This window comes from Panulirus ornatus, chromosome 15, assembly GCF_036320965.1.
Source record: "Panulirus ornatus isolate Po-2019 chromosome 15, ASM3632096v1, whole genome shotgun sequence".
NCBI lineage: Eukaryota > Metazoa > Arthropoda > Malacostraca > Decapoda > Palinuridae > Panulirus > Panulirus ornatus.
The window spans coordinates 19156681-19179712 of NC_092238.1; the positions used below are offsets into that span (position 1 = coordinate 19156681).

Below are 23032 nucleotides of genomic sequence, written 5' to 3' on the forward strand. Positions count from 1 at the left end.
AGGGCAAATGAGAGTTGGGGTGAGAGAGTATCATTAAATTCTAGGGAGAATAAAAAGAAATTATGGAAGGAGGTAAATAAAGTGTGTAAAACAAGAGAACAAATGGGAACATCAGTGAAGGGGGCTAATAGGGAGGTGATAACAAGTAGTGGTGATGAGAGAAGGAGATGAAGTGAGTATTTTGAAGGTTTGTTGAATGTGTTTGATGATAGAGTGGCAGATATAGGGTGTTTTGGTCGAGGTGGTGTGCAAAGTGAGAGGGTTAGGGAAAATGATTTGGTAAACAGAGAAGAGGTAGTAAAAGCTTTGCAAAAAATTAAGGCTAGCAAGGCAGCAGGTTTGGATGGTATTACAGTGGAATTTAATAAAAAAAAAAGGGGGTGACTGTATTGTTGACTGGTTCATGAGGCTATTTAATGTATGTATGACTCATAGTGAGGTGCCTGAAGACTGGCGGAATGCTTGCATAGTGCCATTGTACAAAGGCAAAGAGGATAAGAGTGAGTGCTCAAATTACAGAGGTATAAGTTTGTTGAGTATTTCTGGGAAATTATATGGGAGGGTATTGATTGAGAGGGTGAAGGAATGTACAGAGCATCAGATTGGGTAAGAGCAGTGTGGTTTTAGAAGTGGTAGAAGATGTGTGGATCAGGTGTTTGCTTTGAAAAATGTATGTGAGAAATATTTAGAAAAGCAAATGGATTTGTATGTAGCATTTATGGATCTGGAGAAGGTTATGATAGAGTTGATAGAGATGCTCTGTGGAAGGTATTAAGAATATATGGTGTGGGAGGCAAGTTGTCAGAAGCAGTGAAAATTTTTTATCAAGGATGTAAGGCATGTGTACATGTAGGGAGAGAGAGAAGTGACTGGTTCTCAGTGAATGTTGGTTTATGGCAGGGGTGTGTGATGTCTCCATGGTTGTTAAATCTGTTTATGGATGGGGTTGTTAGGGAGGTGAATGCAAGAGTTTTGGAAAGAGGGGCAAGTATGCAGTCTGTTATGGATGAGAGAGCTTGGAAAGTGAGTCAGTTATTGTTCGCTGATGATACAGCACTGGTGGCTGATTCGGGTGAGAAACTGCAGAAGCTGGTGACTGAGTTTGGTAAAGTGTGTGAAGGAAGAAAGCTCGGAGTAAATGTGAATAAGAGCAAGGTTATTAGGTACAGTAAGGTTGAGGGACAAGCCAATTAGGGGGTAAGTTTGAATGGAGAAAAACGGTCACCCTTCTTAGCAATGGACTAGCGATTAATTCAAGTTTTAGGTAAAAACCTGCAGAGAAATGTCTAGAAAATAACTATGATGAAAAAAACATGATAAAATATCTTTCACTGAGTATAAGTTGAATGTTTTCAGCCACAGGCAATGCAAGCCTCCATAAGATTGTAAGCATTTATGTATTTATTTATCATTATTTATTCATTTTGCTTTGTCGCTGTCTCCCACGTTAGCAAGGTAGCGCAAGGAAACAGATGAAAGAATGGCCCAACCCACCCACATACACATGTATATACATACACGTCCACACACGCAAATATACATACCTATACATCTCCATGTACACATATATATACACACACAGACTTTCTTTTCTTTCTTTCAAACTATTCGCCATTTCCCGCATTAGCGAGGTAGCGTTAAGAACAGAGGAGTGGGCCTTTGAGGGAATACCCTCACCTGGCCCAATTCTCTGTTCCTTCTTTTGGAAAATTAAAAAAAAACGAGAGGGGAGGATTTCCAGCCCCCGCTCCCTCCCCTTTTAGTCGCCTTCTACGACATGCAGGGAATACGTGGGAAGTATTCTTTCTCCCCTATCCCCAGGGAACACACACACAGACATATACATATATACACATGTACATAATTCATAGTCTGCCCTTATTTATTCCCATCGCCACCTCGCCACACATGGAATAACAACCCCCTCCCCCCTCAAGTGTGCGAGGCAGCACTAGGAAAAGACAACAAAGGCCCCATTTGTTCACACTCAGTCTCTAGCTGTCATGTAATAATGCACCGAAACCACAGCTCCCTTTCCACATCCAGGCCCCACAGAACTATCCATGGTTTACCCCAGACGCTTCACACACCCTGGTTCAATCCAATGACAGCACGTCAACCACGGCATACCACATCGTTCCAATTCACTCTATTCCTTGCATGCCTTTCACCCTCCAGCATGTTCAGGCCCTGATCACTCAAAATCTTTTTCACTCCATCTTTCCACCACCAATTTGGTCTCCCACTTCTCGTTCCCTCCACCTCTGACACATATATCCTCTTGGTCAATCTTTCCTCACTCATTCTCTCCATGTGACCAAACCATTTCTCTCAACCACTCTTTTTATTTCCACACATCTCTCTTACCCTTACATTACTTACTCGGTCAAACCACCTCACACAACATATTGTCCTCAAACATCTCATTTCCAGCACATCCACCCTCCTGCACACAACTCTATCCATGGCCCATGTCTCGCAACATTACAACATTGTTGGAACCACTATTCCTTCAAACATATCCATTTTTGCTTTCGGAGATAATGTTCTCAACTTCCAAACATTCTTCAAGGCCCCCAGAATTTTCGCCCCCTCCCCAACCCTATGATTCACTCCCGCTTCCATGGTTCCATCCGCTGCCAGATCCACTCCCAGATATCTAAAACACTTTACTTCCACCAGTTTTTCTCCATTCAAACTTACCTCCCAATTGACTTGACCCTCAACCCTACTGTACCTAATAACCTTGCTCTTATTCACATTTACTCTTAACTTTCTTCTTTCACACACTTTACCAAACTCAGTCACCAGCTTCTGCAGTTTCTCACATGAATCAGCCACCAACGCTGTATCATCAGCGAACAACAACTGACTCACTTCCCAAGCTCTCTTATCCACAACAGACTGCATACTTGCCCCTCTTTCCAAAACTCTTCCATTCACCTCCCTAACAACCCCATCCATAAACAAATTAAACAACCATGGAGACATCACACACCCCTGCCGCAAACCTACATTCACTGAGAACCAATCACTTTCCTCTCTTCCTACACGTACACATGACTTACATCCTTAATAAAAACTTTTCACTGCTTCTAACAACTTGCCTCCCACACCATATATTCTTAAAACCTTCCACAGAGCATCTCTATCAACTCTATCATAAGCCTTCTCCAGATCCATAATTGCCACATACAAATCCATTTGCTTTTCTAAGTATTTCTCACATACATTCTTCAAAGCAAACACCTGATCCACATATCCTCTACCACTTCTGAAACCACACTGCTCTTCCCCAGTCTGATGCTCTGTACATGCCTTCACCCTCTCAATCAATACCCTCCCATATAATTTAACAGGAATACTCAACAAACTTATACCTCTGTAATTTGAGCACTCACTCTTATCCCCTTTGCCTTTGTACAATGGCACTATGCAAGCATTCCGTCAATCCTCAGGCACCTCACCATGAATCATACATACATTAAATAACCTTACCAACCAGTCAACAATACAGTCGCCCCCTTTTTCAATAAATTCCATTGCAATACCATCCAAACCTGCTGCCTTGCCGGCTTTCATCTTATGCAAAGTTTTTACTACCTCTTCCCTGTTTACCAAATCATTTTCCCTAACCCTCTCACTTTGCACACCACCTCGACCAAAACACCCTATATCTGCCACTCTATCATCAAACACATTCAACAAACCTTCAAAATACTCCCTCCATCTCCTTCTCACATCACCACTACTTGTTATCACCTCCCCATTTGCCCCCTTCACTGAAGTTCCAATTTGCTCCCTTGTCTTATGCACTTTATTTACCTCATTCCAAAACATCTTTTTATTCTCCCTAAAATTTAATGATACTCTCTCACCCCAACTCTCATTTACCCTCTTTTTCACCTCTTGCACCTTTCTCTTGACCTCCTGCCTCTTTCTTTTATACATCTACCACTCATTTGCATTTTTTCCCTGCAAAAATCGTCCAAATACCTCTCTCTTCTCTTTCACTAATAATCTTACTTCTTCATCCCACCACTCACTACCCTTTCTAATCAACCCACCTCCCACGCTTCTCATGCCACAAGCATCTTTTGCGCAAGCCATCACCGCTTCCCTAAATACATCCTATTCCTCCCCCACTCCCCTTACCTCCTTTGTTCTCACCTTGTTCCATTCTGTACTCAGTCTCTCCTGGTACTTCCTCACACAAGTCTCCTTCCCAAGCTCACTTACTCTCACCACTCTCTTCACCCCAACATTCTCTCTTCTTTTCTGAAAACCTCTACAAATCTTCTCCTTAGCCTCCACAAGACAATGATCAGACATCCCTCCAGTCGCACCTCTCAGCACATTAACATCCAAAAGTCTCTCTTTCATGCGCCTATCAATTAACACATAACCCAATAACGCTCTCTGGCCATCTCTCCTACTTACATATGTATACTTATGGATATCTCGCTTGTTAAACCAGGTATTCCCAATCACCAGTCCTTTTTCAGCACATAAATCTACAAGCTCTTCACCATTTCCATTTACAGCACTGAACACCCCATGTATACCAATTATTCCCTCAACTGCCACATTGCTCACCTTTGCATTCAAATCATCCATCACTATAACCCAGTCTCGTCCATCAAAACCACTAACACACTCATTCAGCTGCTCCCAAAACACTTGCCTCTCATGATCTTTCTTCTCATGCCCAGGTGCATATGCACCAATATCACCCATCTCTCTCCATCAACTTTCAGTTTTACCCATATCAATCTAGAGTTTACTTTTACACTCTATCACATACTCCCACAACTCCTGTTTCAGGAGTAGTGCTACTCCTTCCCTTGCTCCTGTCCTCTCACTAACCCCTGACTTTACTCCTAAGACATTCCCAAACCACTTTTCCCCTTTACCCTTCAGCTTCGTTTCACTCAGAGCCAAAACATCCAGGTTCCTTTCCTCAAACATACTACCTATCTCTCCTTTTTTCTCATCTTGGTTACATCCACACACATTTACACACCCCAATCTGAGCCTTCGAAGAGGATGAGCACTCCCCGCGTGACTCCTTCTTCTGTTTCCCCTTTTAGAAAGTTAAAATACAAGGAGGGGAGGGTTTCTGGCCCCCCGCTCCTGTCCCCTTCTACTGCACGTGAGGAATGCATGGGAAGTATTCTTTCTCCCCTATCTCCAGGGATAGGGGAGAAATAATATTTTCATTTGTACACAAATTCTTACCATTATTTTTCTAATGTGAATTATAATCATATTTATTCATTTATTTATTAAACTTTGTCGCTGTCTCCCGCTTTAGCGAGGTAGCGCAAGGAAAGAGATGAAAGAATGAAAGAACGACCCAACCCACCCACATACACATGTATATACATACATATACCTATACATCTATACGTATACATATATATACACACACGGACATATACATATATACACAAGTACATAATCCATACTGTCTGCCCTTATTCATTTCCATCGCAACCCCGCCACATAATGAAATACCAACCCCCTCCCCCCTCATGTGCGCGAGGTAGTGCTAGGAAAAGACAACAAAGGCCACATTCATTCACACTCAGTCTCTAGCTGTCATGTATAATGCACCGAAACCAAAGCTCCCTTTCCACATCCAGGCCCCACAGAACTTTCCATGGTTTACCCCAAATGCTTCACATGCCCTGGGTCAATCCATTGACAGCACGTTGACCCTGGTATACCACATTGTTCTAGTTCACTCTATTCCTTGCACGCCTTTCACCCTCCTGCATGTTCAGGCCCCGATCACACAAAATCTTTTTCACTCCATCTTTCCACCTACAATTTGGTCTCCCACTTCTCATTCCCTCCACCTCTGACACATATAACCTCTTCGTCAATCTTTCCTCACTCATTCTCTCCAAGTGACCAAACCATTTCAAAACACACTCTTCTGCTCTCTCAACCACACTCTTTTTTTTACCACACATCTCTCTTACCCTTTCATTACTTACTCGATCAAGCCACCTCACACCACATACTGTCCTCAAACATCTCATTTCCAGTACATCCACCTTCCTCTGCACAACTCTATCTATAGCCCATGCCTGGCAACCATATATCATTGTTGGAACCACTATTCCTTCAAACATACCCATTTTTGCTTTCCAAGATAACGTTCTTGACTTCCACACATTCTTCAACGCTCCCAGAACTTTCACCCCCTCCCCCACCCTATGATTCACTTCTGCTTCCATTATAATCATAATCATAATTAGTTCATGAATCAAGTAAGAATGACTAGAAAGAAACGTGATGAAAACATATGAAAAATTTACCGTAACAATGACCATGTGTAATGTGTGTTTTGAATGAAAGTTAAGTGTCACATAGATATTAATTACAATTCTCAGCAATTTCCTAAATGTTACTGAATATGTAGATAATCATTAATTCATGCATTCATGTAAAACCTCCTGAAGACAATAGCTTTAGAAATATACAAAAAAAAATAAAATTCAGCCTGAATGTTTTCAACTGACAACAATGTGAGCTAAGAAATAATTCAAACTCATTATTTCCTGCTAAATTTTCCTGAATAAGTACCTTATCATTACTCTATACAGTAAGCAATAACCTTCTGATGAGTGACATGAAGAAAACTTATGTGAAGAACATTATCTACCACATCATTCACTATGAACAAGCTGAACTATTTAACTGAAGTGAATGGTAACATCTGGGGTCCTAAGTATTTATGTTCTATGTTACACTTCCATTTGTACACCTATCATTTTTCTGAATATACCTATTATTTTTCTGAATATGTGAATTATTATAAGTTGGTGCCTTAAGTAAAAACCAATAAAACACTAAAACGTATATGAGAAATAAAATCTACTGAATCATTCACTGAGTATAATTTGAATGTTATGCACAGAGGACGACCATGAACTAACTTAGGATTCTATCTCTTTCAGCTACAGTATCCTAAACTTTTACTGAATTCTTATATGTTCATTTTTTTGATTTGAAGGTTCTGAACAAGACTCTTTGAAGACAGGCTTTTCCCAGTGACTTCAGTAGTTGATGAACATAGCAGAAGGAACCTTTTGTTAAATGCATTATTTCATTAAATAGATTTTTGGTTGCAAGATACTCTACCTATACTTAATAACAGAAAGATTATCCATGAGAATTCATAAATTACCTGGAGGAAAAGCATATATCTTAATGAACCAAATGAATTCCTTAAGATTTCCTGTTCTGTAGTCTGCCCTCGGCCCACGTACAAAACCCCTATTTTGTGTGTCTCTTGGGGTCGAATAAGGTCCAAGATTCTCATCGCACGCTGGATTTCTGGCTGACTGGTTGAGAGTGGGATTGGACGCTCTGGGCCTGCTCCAAGAGCTCCATGATAGTAAAGTTGAAGGAATACAAAGCTGCAAATTGAAAAAAAGGTTAAAGTTTTGAACTGCCAAAGTCACAGGTATCAGTTTTAAGTTAGAGGTACCAAAAACTACTTAACAGTTTAATTTGCCCTTAATCATTTCAACAATAAAGGCACATATACACAGCACAAATGAAATAGCCTCAGAAAAGAAAAGTATCGGCGGTGGTCCAAAGAATTCAATATCTTTTTATAAGCTCTAAATGAAATAACCATACCAGAATCTCAGTTGGCAGGGAAACTATGTGCTCTTGTACCAATTAGTGAATCAATAAATGCCAAGAACAAACATCATATGAAACATTTTTCTTTTCCTTTTGCAAGGGGTATGTGAAGAGCAAGATTAGAAGGGCCAGTAAAATGAAGCTGAGAGAAGAAATCATAAAACGCATCTTTCAACAGACATTAAATGAGGCTTGGACAATCCTGTGAAACAGTACAAGATAAGGCTAGGGTGATGTAAGTGAGCACAATCTGTGGCTGCGGTAGAGGTGTGTGGCACAGTAAGTGTAGGTTGTCAAAAGAAACATACAACGTTACTGAATGAATACTCAGATTGGGGTGTCTAAATGTGTGTGGATGTAACCAAGATGAGAAAAAAAGGAGAGATAGGTAGTATGTTTGAGGAAAGGAACCTGGATGTTTTGGCTCTGAGTGAAACGAAGCTCAGGGGTAAAGGGGAAGAGTGGTTTGGGGATGTCTTGGGAGTAAAGTCAGGGGTTAGTGAGAGGACATGAGCAAGGGAAGGAGTAGCACTATTCCTGAAACAAGGGTGGTGGGAGTATGTGATAGAGTGTAAGAAAGTAAACTCAAGACTGATATGGGTAAAACTGAAAGTTGATGGAGAGAGATGGGTGACTATTGGTGCATATGCACCTGGGCATGAGAAGAAAGATCATGAGAGGCAAGTGTTTTGGGAGCAGCTGAATGAGTGTGTTAGTGGTTTTGATGCATGAGACTGGGTTATAGTGATGGGTGATTTGAATGCAAAGGTGAGTAATGAGGCAGTTGAGGGAATAATTGGTATACATGGGAAGTTCAGTGTTGTAAATGGAAATGGTGAAGAGCGTGTAGATTTATGTGCTGAAAGAGGACTGGTGATTGGGAATACATGACTTAAAAATAGAGATATACATAAGTATACATCTGTAAGTAGGAGAGATGGCCAGAGAGCATTATTGGAATATGTGTTAATTGATAGGCATGTGAAAGAGACACTTTTGGATGTTAATGTGCTGAGAGGTGCAACTGGAGGGATGTCTGATCATTATCTTGTGGAAGAAAAGGTGAAAATTTGTAGAGGTTTTCAGAAAAGAAGAGAGAATGTTGGGGTGAAGAGAGTGGTGAGAGTAAGTGAGCTTGGGAAGGAGACGTGTGAGGAAGTACCAGGAGAGACTGAATACAGAATGGAAAAAGGTGAGAACAAAGGACGTAAGGGGAGTGGGGGAGGAATGGGATGTATTTAGGGAAGCAGTGATGGCTTGCGCAAAAGATGCTTGTGGCAAGAGAAGGGTGGGAGGTGGGCAGATTAGAAAGGGTAGTGAGTGGTGGGATGAAGAAGTAAGATTATTAGTGAAAGAGAAGAGAGAGGCATTTGGACAATTTTTGCAGTGAAATAATGCAAATGAGTGGTAGATGTATAAAAGAAAGAGGCAGGAGGTCAAGAGAAAGGTGCAAGAGGTGAAAAAGAGGGTAAATGAGAGTTGGGGTGAGAGTACCATTAAATTTTAGGTAGGATAAAAAGATGTTTTGGAAGGAGGTATATAAAGTGCATAAGACAAGGGAACAAATGGGAACTTCAGTGAAGGGGGCTAATGGGGAGGTGATAACAAGTAGTGGTGATGTGAGAAGGAGATGGAGTGAGTATTTTGAAGTTTTGTTGAATGTGTTTGATGATAGAGTGGCAGATATAGGGTGTTTTGGTCGAGGTGGTGTGCAAAGTGAGAGGGTTAGGGAAAATGATTTGGTAAACAGAGAAGAGGTAGTAAAAGCTCTGCGGAAGATGAAAGCTGGCAAGGCTGTGGGTTTGGATGGTATTGCAGTGGAATTCATTAAAAAAGGGGGTGACTGTATTGTTGACTGGTTGGTAAGGTTATTTAATCTGAGGTGCCTGAGGATTGACGGAATGCTTGCATAGTGCCATTGTACAAAGGCAAAGGGGATAAGAGTGAGTGCTCAAATTACAGAGGTGTAAGTTTGTTGAGTATTCCTGGTATATCATATGGGAGGGTATTGATTGAGAGGGTGAAGGCATGTACAGAGCATCAGATTGGGGAAGAGCAGTGTGGTTTCAGAAGTGTTGAGGATGTGTGGATCAGGTGTTTGCTTTGAAGAATGTATGTGAGAAATACTTAGAAAAGCAAATGGATTTGTATGTAGCATTTATGGATCTGGAGGAGGCATATGATAGAGTTGATAGAGATGCTCTGTGGAAGGTATTAAGGATATATGGTGCGGGAGGCAAGTTGTTAGAAGCATTGAAAAGTTTCTATCGAGGATGTAAGGCATGTGTACGTGTGAGAAGAGAGGAAAGTGACTGGTTCTCAGTGAATGTAGGTTTGCGGCAGGGGGTGTGTGATGTCTCCATGGTTGTTTAATTTGTTTATGGATGGGGTTGTTAGGGATGTGAATGCAAGAGTTTTGGAAAGAAGGGCAAGTATGCAGTCTGTTATGGATAAGAGAGCTTGGGAAGTGAGTCAGTTGTTGTTCGCTGATGATACAGCACTGGTGGCTGATTCATGTGAGAAACTGCAGAAGCTGGTGACTGAGTTTGGTAAAGTGTGTGAAAGACGAAAGTTAAGAGTAAATATGCATAAGAGTAAAGTTATTAGGTACAGTAGGGTTGAGGGTCAAGTCAACTGGGAGGTAAGTTTGAATGGAGAAAAACTGGAGGAAGTGAAGTGTTTTAGATATCTGGGAGTGGATTTGGCAGCGGATGGAACCATGGAAGCAGAAGTAAATCATAGGGTGGGGGAGGGGGCGAAAATTCTGGGAGCCTTGAAGAATGTTTGGAAGTCGAGAACATTATCTCGGAAAGCAAAAATGGCTATGTTTGAAGGAATAGTGGTTCCAACAATGTTGTATGGTCGTGAGGCGTGGGCTATGGGTAGAGTTGTGCGCAGGAGGGTGGATGTGCTGGAAATGAGATGTTTGAGGACAATATGTGGTGTGATGTGGTTTGATCGAGTAAGTAATAATAGGGTAAGAGAGATGTGTGGTAATAAAAAGAGTGTGGTTGAGAGAGCAGAAGAGGGTGTTTTGAAATGGTTTGGTCACATGGAGAGAATGAGTGAGGAAAGATTGACCAAGAGGATATATGTGTCAGAGGTGGAGGGAACGAGGAGAAGTGGGAGACCAAATTGGAGATGGAAAGATGGAGTGAAAAAGATTTTGAGTGATCGGGGCCTGAACATGCAAGAGGGTGAAAGGCGTGCAAGGAATAGAGTGAACTGGAACGATGAGGTATACCGGGGTCGACGTGCTGTTAATGTATTGAACCGGGGCATGTGAAGCGTCTGGGGTAAACCATGGAAAGTTCTGTGGGGCCTGGATGTGGAAAGGGAGCTGTGGTTTCGGTGCCTTATTATATGACAGCTAGAGACTGAGTGTGAACGAATGGGGCCTTTGTTGTCTTTTCCTAGCGCTACCTCGCACACATGACGGGGGAGGGGGTTGATATTTCATGTGTGGCGAGGTGGCGATGGGAATGAATAAAGGCAGACAGTATGAATTATGTACATGTGTACATATGTATATGTCTGTGTGTGTATATATATATGTATACGTTGAGATGTATAGGTATGTATATTTGTGTGTGTGGACGTGCATGTATATACATGTGTATGTGGGTGGGTTGGGCCATTCTTTCGTCTGTTTCCTTGCGCTACCTCGCTAATGCGGGAGACAGCAACAAAGCAAAATAAATAAAAAAATAAAAAAAATAATAGAGGTGATAACAAAGGAGGAAGAATGAAGAGCATTACTACTTCTGAAGAATGGAAAAGCTTGGGGAAAAGATGACGAGTAAAAATGTAGAGAAAGGAGGTGAGATGCTGCTGAACTGGGTTACAAAGTGTGTAAAGAAGCAAGGTAAAAGGAGTGTGTGCTTGATGACTGGATGAAGACAGCAATTTTTCCACTTATCAAAGGAAAGGGGAGTAAAGAGTGACTGTAAGAATTATAGGAATAAGCCCTCTAAACATGCTGGTGAAGTATACAGTATGATAGTGCCTAACTGTATCAAAATACGATAGTGCCTAACTGTATCAAAAAGGTTAGTGAACCCCTCATTAGTGAAGAACAAAATGGGTTAGAGAAGGGAAGAGAGTCTTGAGATCATAATTTTGCATTTACATAAGTATTACCCACCTGCAAATCATTATTTTTTCCAAACTTATTCAACATTTCCTCCTTTAGCAAGGTAGAATGTGGAACAGGCAAAACAATGGCCTCATCTGCTCACATCCACTCTGTAGTTGTCATGTATAATGCACCAAAATCCGAGCTCCCCATCCCCATATTCCACTTTCCTCTATCCCACACATTTCTCTCATCCTCCTGAATGTTTAGGCCCAGGCAAATCGAAGCCCCTTTCACTCCAAACTTCCATCCCCATGTCAGTCTTCTTCTCCCTACTTTTCCCTTCACTTCCCTCAGTCCATATGTGTCCAAACAATTTAAACATATCCTAGTATGCTCTCTCATTCTGACTGACATTTTCAAATGATAGATATTCTACCTGTATTTGTGCATATCTAGCCAATTCATATTTTCCTCTTTAATCACGCCTATAATTTAAGATAAAATACCTTTAAACTGAGACCTAGTTACCAAAACTGATGAATATTTGATGATGTTATGGCTATTTACATATTAAAAATTTTGGAGTGCATTTTCGGAGACAGAACATCTGAAGCTCATCCATGTCACATGTAATGTCTCACATAACATGAAGACTAACAGACCATTATGCCTACCTTGGAGAAATACCACCTTTTGCCTCTTTACTAGGGTTGATTTTCTTTGATGCAGTTGCAGATCTTGTATGCAGTTTTCTGGAAGCAGGATTCATGTCAGAGATAGTATGCACTCTATCTCTTCGCATGGGTTGCAAGGAGCTGTCATCAGCTTCTCCCTCGGTATTTGAGGTGCCTGTAGTACCACTTGTCGAGATGCTGCTGTTACTTCCTACACTTTTCTGTAAAAAGATGTTAATATACAATCAGTCATATAAGGACTGTTTTCAGCTCATTATTTTATCATTCAATAATTCTTTGTATGCCTTTTATGGGCATTTTTCCTCTGCTCTTGGATATACCTTCACAGAACTTAACATATACAATTCTGATTACTTCATTCATAAATTTTTTCTGTTCATCTCTCCATTTTCAGTGTCTCTAATATAATGGGCTCTAAACTTTGTGGATAATACTAGATGTTAGGGAAACCTAATGTAAGCAATGAAGGAATTCTACCAGGAGGGGGTATATTTAACAGAAAAATAAAAATGGAAAAAAAATTCAATAATACATCTAGAATGAGTCACAAAGGAGTTTAACGTTCCATTAACTGCATCATGTTCTTGTAAATGATCTTGTCTACAATACTATGAAGATGGGTGAGATACTAGATACTGGAAATGATGAAGGCATTGCAGTATCAAGATACTGCAGTTCCAGTACCAAAGTTAAAAGAAAAGCCTACATGAGATGGTTATAGATTTGAGTGATAAATAAGACATATTTAAATCTCAATTGGTGGAATGATGGAGTGAAAAAGATTTTGAGCGATCTGGGCCTGAACATAGAGGAGGGGGAAAGGCGTGCATGGAATAGAGTGAATTGGAATGATGTGATATACCGGGGTCAACGTGCTGTCAATGGATTGAACCAGGGCATGTGGAGAATCTGGGATAAACCATGGAAACTTTTGTGGGGCCTAGATGTGGAAAGGGAGCTGTGGTTTTGGTGCATTACACATGTCAGCTAGAGACTGAGTGTGAACGGGGCCTAGATGTGGAAAGGGAGCTGTGGTTTTGGTGCATTACACATGTCAGCTAGAGACTGAGTGTGAACGGGGCCTAGATGTGGAAAGGGAGCTGTGGTTTTGGTGCATTACACATGTCAGCTAGAGACTGAGTGTGAACGAATGTGGCCTTTGTCTTCTGTTCCTACTGCTACCTCACGCACGCACGGGGGGAGGGGGGTGCCATTTCATGTGTGGTAGGGTGGCGAAAGGAATGGATGAAGGCAGCAAGTATGAATATGTACATGCGTATATATGTGTATGTCTGCATATGTGTAGGTATGTATACGCTGAAATGTACAGGTAATGTACATGTGCCTGTGTGGGTGTTAATGTATATACATGTGTATGTGGGTGGGTTGGGCCATTCTTTCGTCTGTTTCCTTGCACTATCTCGCTAACGCAGGAGACAGCAACAAAGTATAATAAATCATAATAATCAAATCTCAATTGTACCAGGAGAATATATGACTCAAAACAGAAAAAGGGGTTATGTGAAGATATACAGTAGAAGTTCATTTAGCAACTTAGTGAAATGGAATCTAAGACATCTGAGTGAGATATATACAAATTACTGGAGCTGAGAGGAAAGTAAGTGATACAGTAAGAAACTGCTTTGATGGGGAGAGGAATCGAGACTGAAGAGATATATTCTCTGAAGCTTCAAGCATAAACTCACTTGAAAGAACACCCAACAAATGAAGAAAGTAAAACTAATACAAAGAATATCTTTATGTCAAATTAAGTAGGTCAGAGATTCAACCTTTGGGACATAATTATGCAGGCAGACTGCAGCATTAAATCAAACTTACCAACTAGAATTCATTTGTCTCCCTCTGTTCTGGTGCCAGAGAAATCTAGTTTATTATCACATAAGAACAGAGTTCCCCTTTCATTAACACTGCTTTTTTATGTCAGCTGACAAAGAAGAACAACACTTGACAGAAGAAGATAAATCACATAACTGAGGTGGAAATCTAACACCATACCAAACACAGGACAATTTGGTTAGCAAGGTAGCGCAAGGAAACAAATGAAAGAGTGGCCTAACCCACCCACATACAAATGTATATACATACACGTCCACACACGCAAATATACAAACCTATACATCTCAACGTACACAAATATATACACACAGACATATACATATATACACATGTACATAATACATACTGTCTGCCTTTATCTATTCCCATCGCAACCTCACCACACATGGAATAACAACCCTCTCCCCCCCTCATGTGTGCGAGGTAGCGCTAGGAAAAGACAACAAAGGCCCTGTTCATTCACACTCAGTCTCTAGCAGTCATGTAATAATGCACCGAAACCACAGCTCCCTTTCCACATCCAGGCCCCACACAACTTTCCATGGTTTACCCCAGATGCTTCACATGCCCTGGTTCAATCCACTGACAGCACGTCAACCCCAGTATACCACATCGTTCCAATTCACTCTATTCCTTGCACGCCTTTCACCCTCCTGCATGTTCAGGCCCCGATCACTCAAAATCTTTTTCACTCCATCTTTCCATCTCCAATTTGGTCTCCCACTTCTCGTTACCTCCACCTCTGACACATATATCCTCATGGTCAATCTTTCCTCACTCATTCTCTCCATGTGACAAAACCATTTCAAAACACCCTCTTCTGCTCTCTCAACCACACTCTTTTTATTTCCAAACATCTCTCTTACCCTTACATTACTTACTCGATCAAACCACCTCACACCACATATTGTCCTCAAGCATCTCATTTCCAGCACATCCACCCTCCTACGCACAACTCTATCCATAGCCCACGCCTCGCAGCCATACAACATTGTTGGAACCACTATTCCTTCAAACATACCCATTTTTGCTTTCCGAGATAATGTTCTCGACTTCCACACATTCTTCAAGGCTCCCAGGATTTTCGCCCCCCTCCCCCACCCTATGATTCACTTCCGCTTCCATGGTTCCATCCGCTGCCAGATCCACTCCCAGATATCTAAAACACTTTACTTCCTCCAGTTTTTCTCCATTCAAACTTACCTCCCAATTGGCTTGACCCTCAACCCTACTGTACCTAATAACCTTGCTCTTAAGCCTCATTCACACTAGCGGTTTGACCCGCGGCGGATCCGCGGCGGTTCCAACCGCTAATGTGAACGGAGGAGGCAGTTTCACCAGGCGGGAGCCGCGACACTGATCAGCTGGGCAGGAGTCCTGCCACTGTATAGTATCAACATGGACGTAGAGGAGGCAGAATGTCTCTGGCTCTTGCATTGGCGACAAGAACGTCGCAGAAAGAGAAGAAGACAGCACTGAATTCACCCTGTTATAGAGGACAGGCTGTCCCATGGGATGTATGTAACATTGTACCCCAAACTAAGAAACCATGAAGAAAAGTTCTTCAATTACTTCAGAATGTCGATGACATCGTTTGACGATCTGCTGGAACTAGTCCGAGAAGACATTGCTAGAGCAAACACCACTTTCAGGGATTCTATTTCTCCAGAAGAAAAACTTATTGTAACCATAAGGTGAGTTCTTTATTGTTGTATACATTCTAATTGTTTTTTAAATTCAGTTTTGTAAAACATTAAATCCTTTCACCCATCAAAATAACTACTCATTTGTTGCTGCAATACTACTTTACTAAAATAAATCAATATACTCTGAGTTTCACATTTACTCTTAACTTTCTTCTTTCACACACTTTACCAAACTCAGTCACCAGCTTCTGCAGTTTCTCACATGAATCAGCCACCAGCGCTGTATCATCAGCGAACAACAACTGACTCACTTCCCAAGCTCTCTCATCCATAACAGGCTGCATATTTGCCCCTCTTTCCAAAACTCTTGCATTCACCTCCCTAACAACCTCATCCATAAACAAATTAAACAACCATGGAGACATCACACACCCCTGTCGCAACCCTACATTCACTGAGAACCAATCACTTTCCTCTCTTCCTACACGTACACATGCCTTACATCCTCGATAAAAACTTTTCACTGCTTCTAACAACTTGCCTCCCACACCATATATTCTTAATACCTTCCACAGAGCACCTCTATCAACTCTATCATATGCCTTCTCCAGATCCATAAATGCTACATACAAATCCATTTGCTTTTCTAAGTATTTTTCACATACATTCTTCAAAGCTAACACCTGATCCACACATCCTCTACCACTTCTGAAACCACACTGCTCTTCCCCAATCTGATGCTCTGTACATGTCTTCACCCTCTCAATCAATTTTTTTTTTTTTTTTTTTGCTTTGTCGCTGTCTCCCGCGTTTGCGAGGTAGCGCAAGGAAACAGACGAAAGAAATGGCCCAACCCACCCCCATACACATGTATATACATACGTCCACACACGCAAATATACATACCTACACAGCCTTCCATGGTTTACCCCAGACACTTCACATGCCTTGATTCAATCCACTGACAGCACGTCAACCCTGGTATACCACATCGCTCCAATTCACTCTATACCCTCTATACTCAATCAATACCCTCCCATATGATTTACCAGGAATACTCAACAAACTTTTACCTCTGTAATTTGAGCAATCACTCTTATCCTCTTTGCCTTTGTACAATGGCACTATGCAAGCATTCCGCCAATCCTCAGGCACCTCACCATGAATCATACATACATTAAATAACCTTACCAACCAGTCAACAATACAGTCACCCGTGTTTTAATAAATTCCACTGCAATACCATCCAAACCTGCTGTCTTGCCGGCTTTCATCTTCCGCAACGCTTTTACTACCTCTCCTCTGTTTACCAAATCATTCTCCCTAACCCTCTCACTTTGCACACCACCTCGACTAAAACAACCTATATCTGGTACTCTATCATCAAACACATTCAACAAACCTTCAAAATACTCATTCCATCTCCTTCCCACATCACCACTACTTGTTATCACCTCCCCATTAGCCCCCTTCACTGATGTTCCCATTTGTTCCCTTGTCTTACGCACTTTATTTACCTCCTTCCAAAACATTTTTTTATTCCAACTAAAATTTAATGATACTCTCACCCCAACTCTCATTTGCCCTCTTTTTCACTTCTTGCACCTTTCTCTTGACCTCCTGCCTCTTTCTTTTATACATCTCCCCCTCATTTCCATTATTTCCCTGGAAAAATCATCCAAATGCCTCTCTCTTCTCTTTCACTAATAATCTTACTTCTTCATCCCACCACTCACTGCCCTTTCTAATCTGCCCACCTCCCACACTTCTCATGCCACAAGCATCTTTTGCGGAAGCCATCAGTACTTCCTAAATACATCCCATTCCTCCCCCACTCCCCTTACGTCCTTTGTTCTCACCTTTTTCCATTCTGTACTTAGTTTCTCCTGGTACTTCCTCACACAAGTCTTCTTTCCAAGCTCACTGACTCTCACCACTCACTTCACCCCAACATTTTCTCTTCTTTTCTGAAAACCTCAACAAATCTTCACCTTCGCCTCCACAAGATAATGATCAGACATCCCTCCAGTTCCACCTCTCACATTTAACATCCAAAAGTCTCTCTTTCACACGCCTATCAATTAACACGTAATCTAATAATGCTCTCTGGCCATCTCTCCTACTTACATACGTACACTTATGTATATCTCTCTTTTTAAACCAGGTATTCCCAATCATCAGTCCTTTTTCAGCACATAAATCTACAAGCTCTTCATCATTTCCATTTACAACACTGAACACCCCATGTACACCAAGTATTCCCTCAATTGCCACATTACTCAACTTTGCATTCAAATCACCCAGTCACATGCATCAAAGCTACTAACACCCTCACTCAGCTGCTCCCAAAATACTTGCCTCTCATGATCTTTCTTCTAATGCCCAGGTGCATTTGCATCAATAATGACCCATCTCTCTCCATCCACTTTCAGTTTTACCCATATCAATCTAGTTTACTTTCTTACACTCTATGACATACTCCCACCACTCCTGTTTCAGAAGTGGTGCTACTCCTTCCCTTGCTCTTGTCCTCTCACTAACCCCTGACTTTACCCCCAAGACATTCCTAAACCACTCTTCCCCTTTACCCTTTAGCTTCATTTCACTCAGAGCCAGAACATCCAGGTTCCTTTCCTCAAACATTCTACCTCTCTCTCCTTTTTTCTCATCTTGGTTACATCCACACACATTTAGACACCCCAATCTGAGTCTTTGAGGAGGATGAGCATTCCCTGCGTGACTCCTTTTGTTTCCCCTTTTAGAAAGTGAAAATACAAGGAGGGGAGGGTTTCTAGCCCCCTTTTCCATCCCCTGTTGTCGCCTTCTACAACACGTGAGGAACGTGTGGGAAGTATTCTTTCTCCTCTATCCCCAGGGATAAAAAATGTATATATACATATACATATCAACTTATTTATACAGACATATACATATATACACATGTACATATTCATACTTCTTTGCCTTCATCTATTCCTGGTGCCATCCTGCCCCACAGGAAACAGCATCGCTACCCTCTGCTTCAGTGGGGTAGCGCCATGAAAACAGACACACACTCATTCATGCTCAGTCTCTTGCTGTCATGCAATGAAACCACGGCTCCCTATCCACATACAGGCTTCACAGACCTAGCCACAGTTTAGCACAGACGTTTCATATGCCCTTGTTTACTCTACTGACAGCAGGTTGACCTCAGTATACCACATTATTCCAATTCACTCTAATTCTTGCACACTTCTCACACTTCTGTATGTTCAGACCCCGTTCGCTCAAAATCTTTTTCACTCCATCCTTCCACCTCTATTTTGGTCTCCTACTTCTCTTTGTTCCCTCCACATCTGACAAATATATCCTCTTTGTCAACCTTTCCTCACTCATTCTATCCATATGTCCATACCATTTCAAATAACCCTCTTCTGCTCTCTCAACCACACTCTTTGTATTACCACACATCTCTCTTACCCTCTCATTACTAACTCAATCAAAGCACCTCACACCCGATACTGTCCTCAAACATTTCATTTCCAGCACATCCACCCTCATCTGCACAACCTATCTACAGCCCATGACTCACAACCATATAATAATTGTGAAACTACTATTCCTTCAAATGTACCCATTTTTGCTCTCCAAGATAACATTCTTTCTTTCCGCACATTTTTCATCGCTCCTAGAACCTTTGCCCCCTCCCCAACCGTGTGATTCACCTCTGCTTCCATGGTTCCATTTGCTGTCAAGACTACTCCCAGATATCTAAAATGCTTCACTTCCTCCAATTCTTCTCTAATCAAACTTACATTCAACAAACTTGTCCCTCAACCCTGCTGAATGTAATAACATTTACTCTCAACTTTCTCCTTTCACACACTTTTCCAAACTCAGTAACCAAATTCTGCAGTTTCTCACTTGAATCAGCCACCAGTGCTGAATCACTGGCAAACAACAAGTGACGTACTTACCAGGCCCTCCAATCCCCAAGAGACTGCACATTCGCCCCTTTTTCCAAAACTCTTGCATTTACCTCCCTGACCTCTCCATCCATAAACAAATTAAACAACCATGGAGACATAACACACCCCTGCCACAGACCAACCTTCTCTGGGAACTAATCATTCTCCTCCCTTCCTGCTCATACACATGCCTTAAATCCTTGATAAAAACTTTTCAGTGTCTCTAGCAGCTTACCTCCCACACCATCAACACAGTATACTATAAAGACTTTCCACAAAGCATTTCCATCAACCCTATCATATGCCTTCACATACAAATCTAACTGATTTTCTCAGTAGTTCTTGCACACATTCTTCAAAGCTAACACCTGATCCACACATCCTCTACCACTTCTGAAACTACACTGCTCCTCTCCAATCTGATGCTCTGTACATGCCTTCACCCCTCACAATCAATACCCTCCCATACAATTTTCCAGGAATACTCAACAAACTCTGTAATCTAAAACATTCACCTTTATCCCCTTTGCTTTGTACAATGGCACTATACATGCACTCTGCCAATCCTCAAGCACTTCACCATGATCCAAACATATACTGAATATCCTTAACATCCAATCATCAACACATTCACCCCTTCTTAATAAATTCAACTGAAACACCTTCCAAACCCACTGCCTTGCCGGATTTCTTCTTCTGTAAGACTTTCACCACCTCTTCTCTCTTAACCAAACCATTCTCCTTGACCCTCTCACTTGACAAACTAACCCAACCAAAGCACCCTACATCTGCCACTCTATCATCACACACATTTAAAAAACCTTCAAAATACTCATACCATCTCCTCACTTCATTAACTGTTATCACTTCCCTCCTTACCCCCTTCACCAATGTTCCCATTTGTTCTCTTGTCTTATGCATGTTATCTACCTCATTCCAAAACATCATTTCATTCTTCTTCAAGTTTAACAATACTCTCCCACCCCAACTCTCACTTGCCCTCTTTTTCAACCCTTGCATCTTCCTCTCGACCTCCTGGCACTCCTTCCCTATAAGTATCATCTAAATGCCTTTCTTTTCTTCATCCTACCACTCACTACCCTTTCTAATCTGTCCACCTCCCACCTTTCTCATGCCACATACACCTTCTGCACATGCCATCACTGCTTCTCTAAATACATCCCATTCCTCACCCACTTCCCTCATGTCATTTGCTCTCACCTTTAGTTATTCTGCTCTCAATTTCTCCTGGTACTTCCTCACACAAGTCTCCTTTCCAAGCTCACTTACACTCACCACTCTTATTTCCTCAACATTCTCTTTTCTTCTTTGAAACCTTAACAATTCTTCACCTTTGCCTCCAAACAATAGTAATCAGATATCCCACCACCTAACCCTCTCAGTACTTTAACATCCAAAAGTTTCTCTTTTACACACCTATCAATTAACAGATAATCTTATAATGCCCTTTGACCATCTCTCCTACTCATGTAAGCATACTTATGTATATCTCATTTTAAACCAAGTATTCCCAATCACCAGTCATTTTTCAGCACGCAAACCCACAAGCTCTTCACCATTTCCATCCACAACAAGGAATACTCCATGTACACCAATTATTCCCTTAACTGCCACATTACTCACTTTTGCATTCAAATCACCCATCACTAATGCCCAGTCTCATGTACCAAAGCTGCTGACTCCCAAAACACTTGCCTCTCATGATCTTTCTTCTCATGATCTGGTGCATAAGCACCAATAATCACCCATTTCTCTTCATCCACTTTCAGCTTTACCCATATCAATCTAGAATTTACTTTCTTACACTCTATCACATACTCCCACAACTTCTGCTTCAGAAGTAGTGCTACTACTTCCTTAGCTCTTGTCCTCAAACCAACCCTAGACTTTTCTCCCAAGACTTTCCTAAACCATTCTTCCCCTTTACCCTTGAGCTTCGTTTCACTCATAGCCAAAACATCCAGGTTTCTTTTCTCAAACATACTACCTATCTCTCCTTTCTTTTCATTTTGGTTACATCCACACACATTCACACACCCCAATCACAGACAAGGACCAAAGAATACATCCGGTACACCTGTCTCTTAAAAAATTTATATGCATAAAAAGGAAAGAAAAAGCATACTGATGCATCGGATGGAAAATGTTGGACTGTTTGCAAGCATCTTGTTAGCTTGCTATTAAAGATAATCTGAGGTGCTGAGCAGCAAAAAGTGAGATGGTTCATGATGTTATCTCTGATTACCTGATTAAGTTAGGCCTAAAATGAGTGAACCACCACTACCATAGTTTGGTGGATTGCATAGGGTAGGGAAAGCCAGCACTTCCTCACCAGAAACATCACAGGGTAGAAGGTCCTAACCCTATTTTTTTCAAAGACAATATCCAAGAGAATCTTTCATGCTTATGGAACAGGTCACAGAGAAGAGAAGTTAATCTTGTTCAGTATACAGAACCAAACTTACTTTTTCAGGATGGTGCTGCTTTCCCTACTGGACTTCAATTCATCTCTTTGGAACTATCTTTGTTTCTACATAAACATATTGTTATTTTGCCATTAAAGAGGCATTTTTGTTATGTTATTTATGTTTACAAAGAATTGTGGTATTCCTGTTTTGTTCTCACTCACATAAATTTCCCCTTCTGTGGCTTGCTTTTCTTTCTGCTTATACATTTCCATGCAATAATTTTCCTTGCTCACTTTCAATCATCACTACCACCCAATTAGCCTTATATCACTGTTAGGTAAAACGATGGAAAAATAATAAGAGATAAAACTGTCATGTTTCTTGAAGAACTCGAAATCATATTGGACAACTAACACAATTTCCTCAATAGAAGATCCTGCCTGACAAATATGCTGGAATTTTTTAATGTTATCTTAAAGAATTGGGACAAAAAAATCCTATGTGATGTAGTATATTTAAATTTCCAAAAGACTTTTGATAAAGTATCTCACAAGAGACATTTACATAAACTCAAAGGCACACAGAATTGGTGAAGAACTCTGTATATGGATCAGAGACTGGCTTACCAGAAGAAAGCAACATGTAGTATTAAACAGTGAAGCATCAGATTGGCTAGACATAACAACTGGTGTGCCACAAGGGTTGGTCCTAGGCC

At 41.2% G+C, this 23032-nt stretch overlaps 1 protein-coding gene across 1 annotated transcript in view; it reads right to left on the reverse strand.

The window, feature by feature from the left end:
• Window positions 1-23032, reverse strand: part of LOC139753740 (tuberin-like) — a 354102-nt gene that overhangs the window by 194146 nt on the left and 136924 nt on the right. Inside the window, exons 10-11 of the mRNA XM_071670536.1 lie at window positions 12415-12635; window positions 7199-7430 (exon numbers count right to left, since the gene is read on the reverse strand). Coding sequence (XP_071526637.1) covers window positions 7199-7430; window positions 12415-12635 — 453 coding nt within the window. The remainder of the gene's footprint in view (window positions 1-7198; window positions 7431-12414; window positions 12636-23032) is intronic.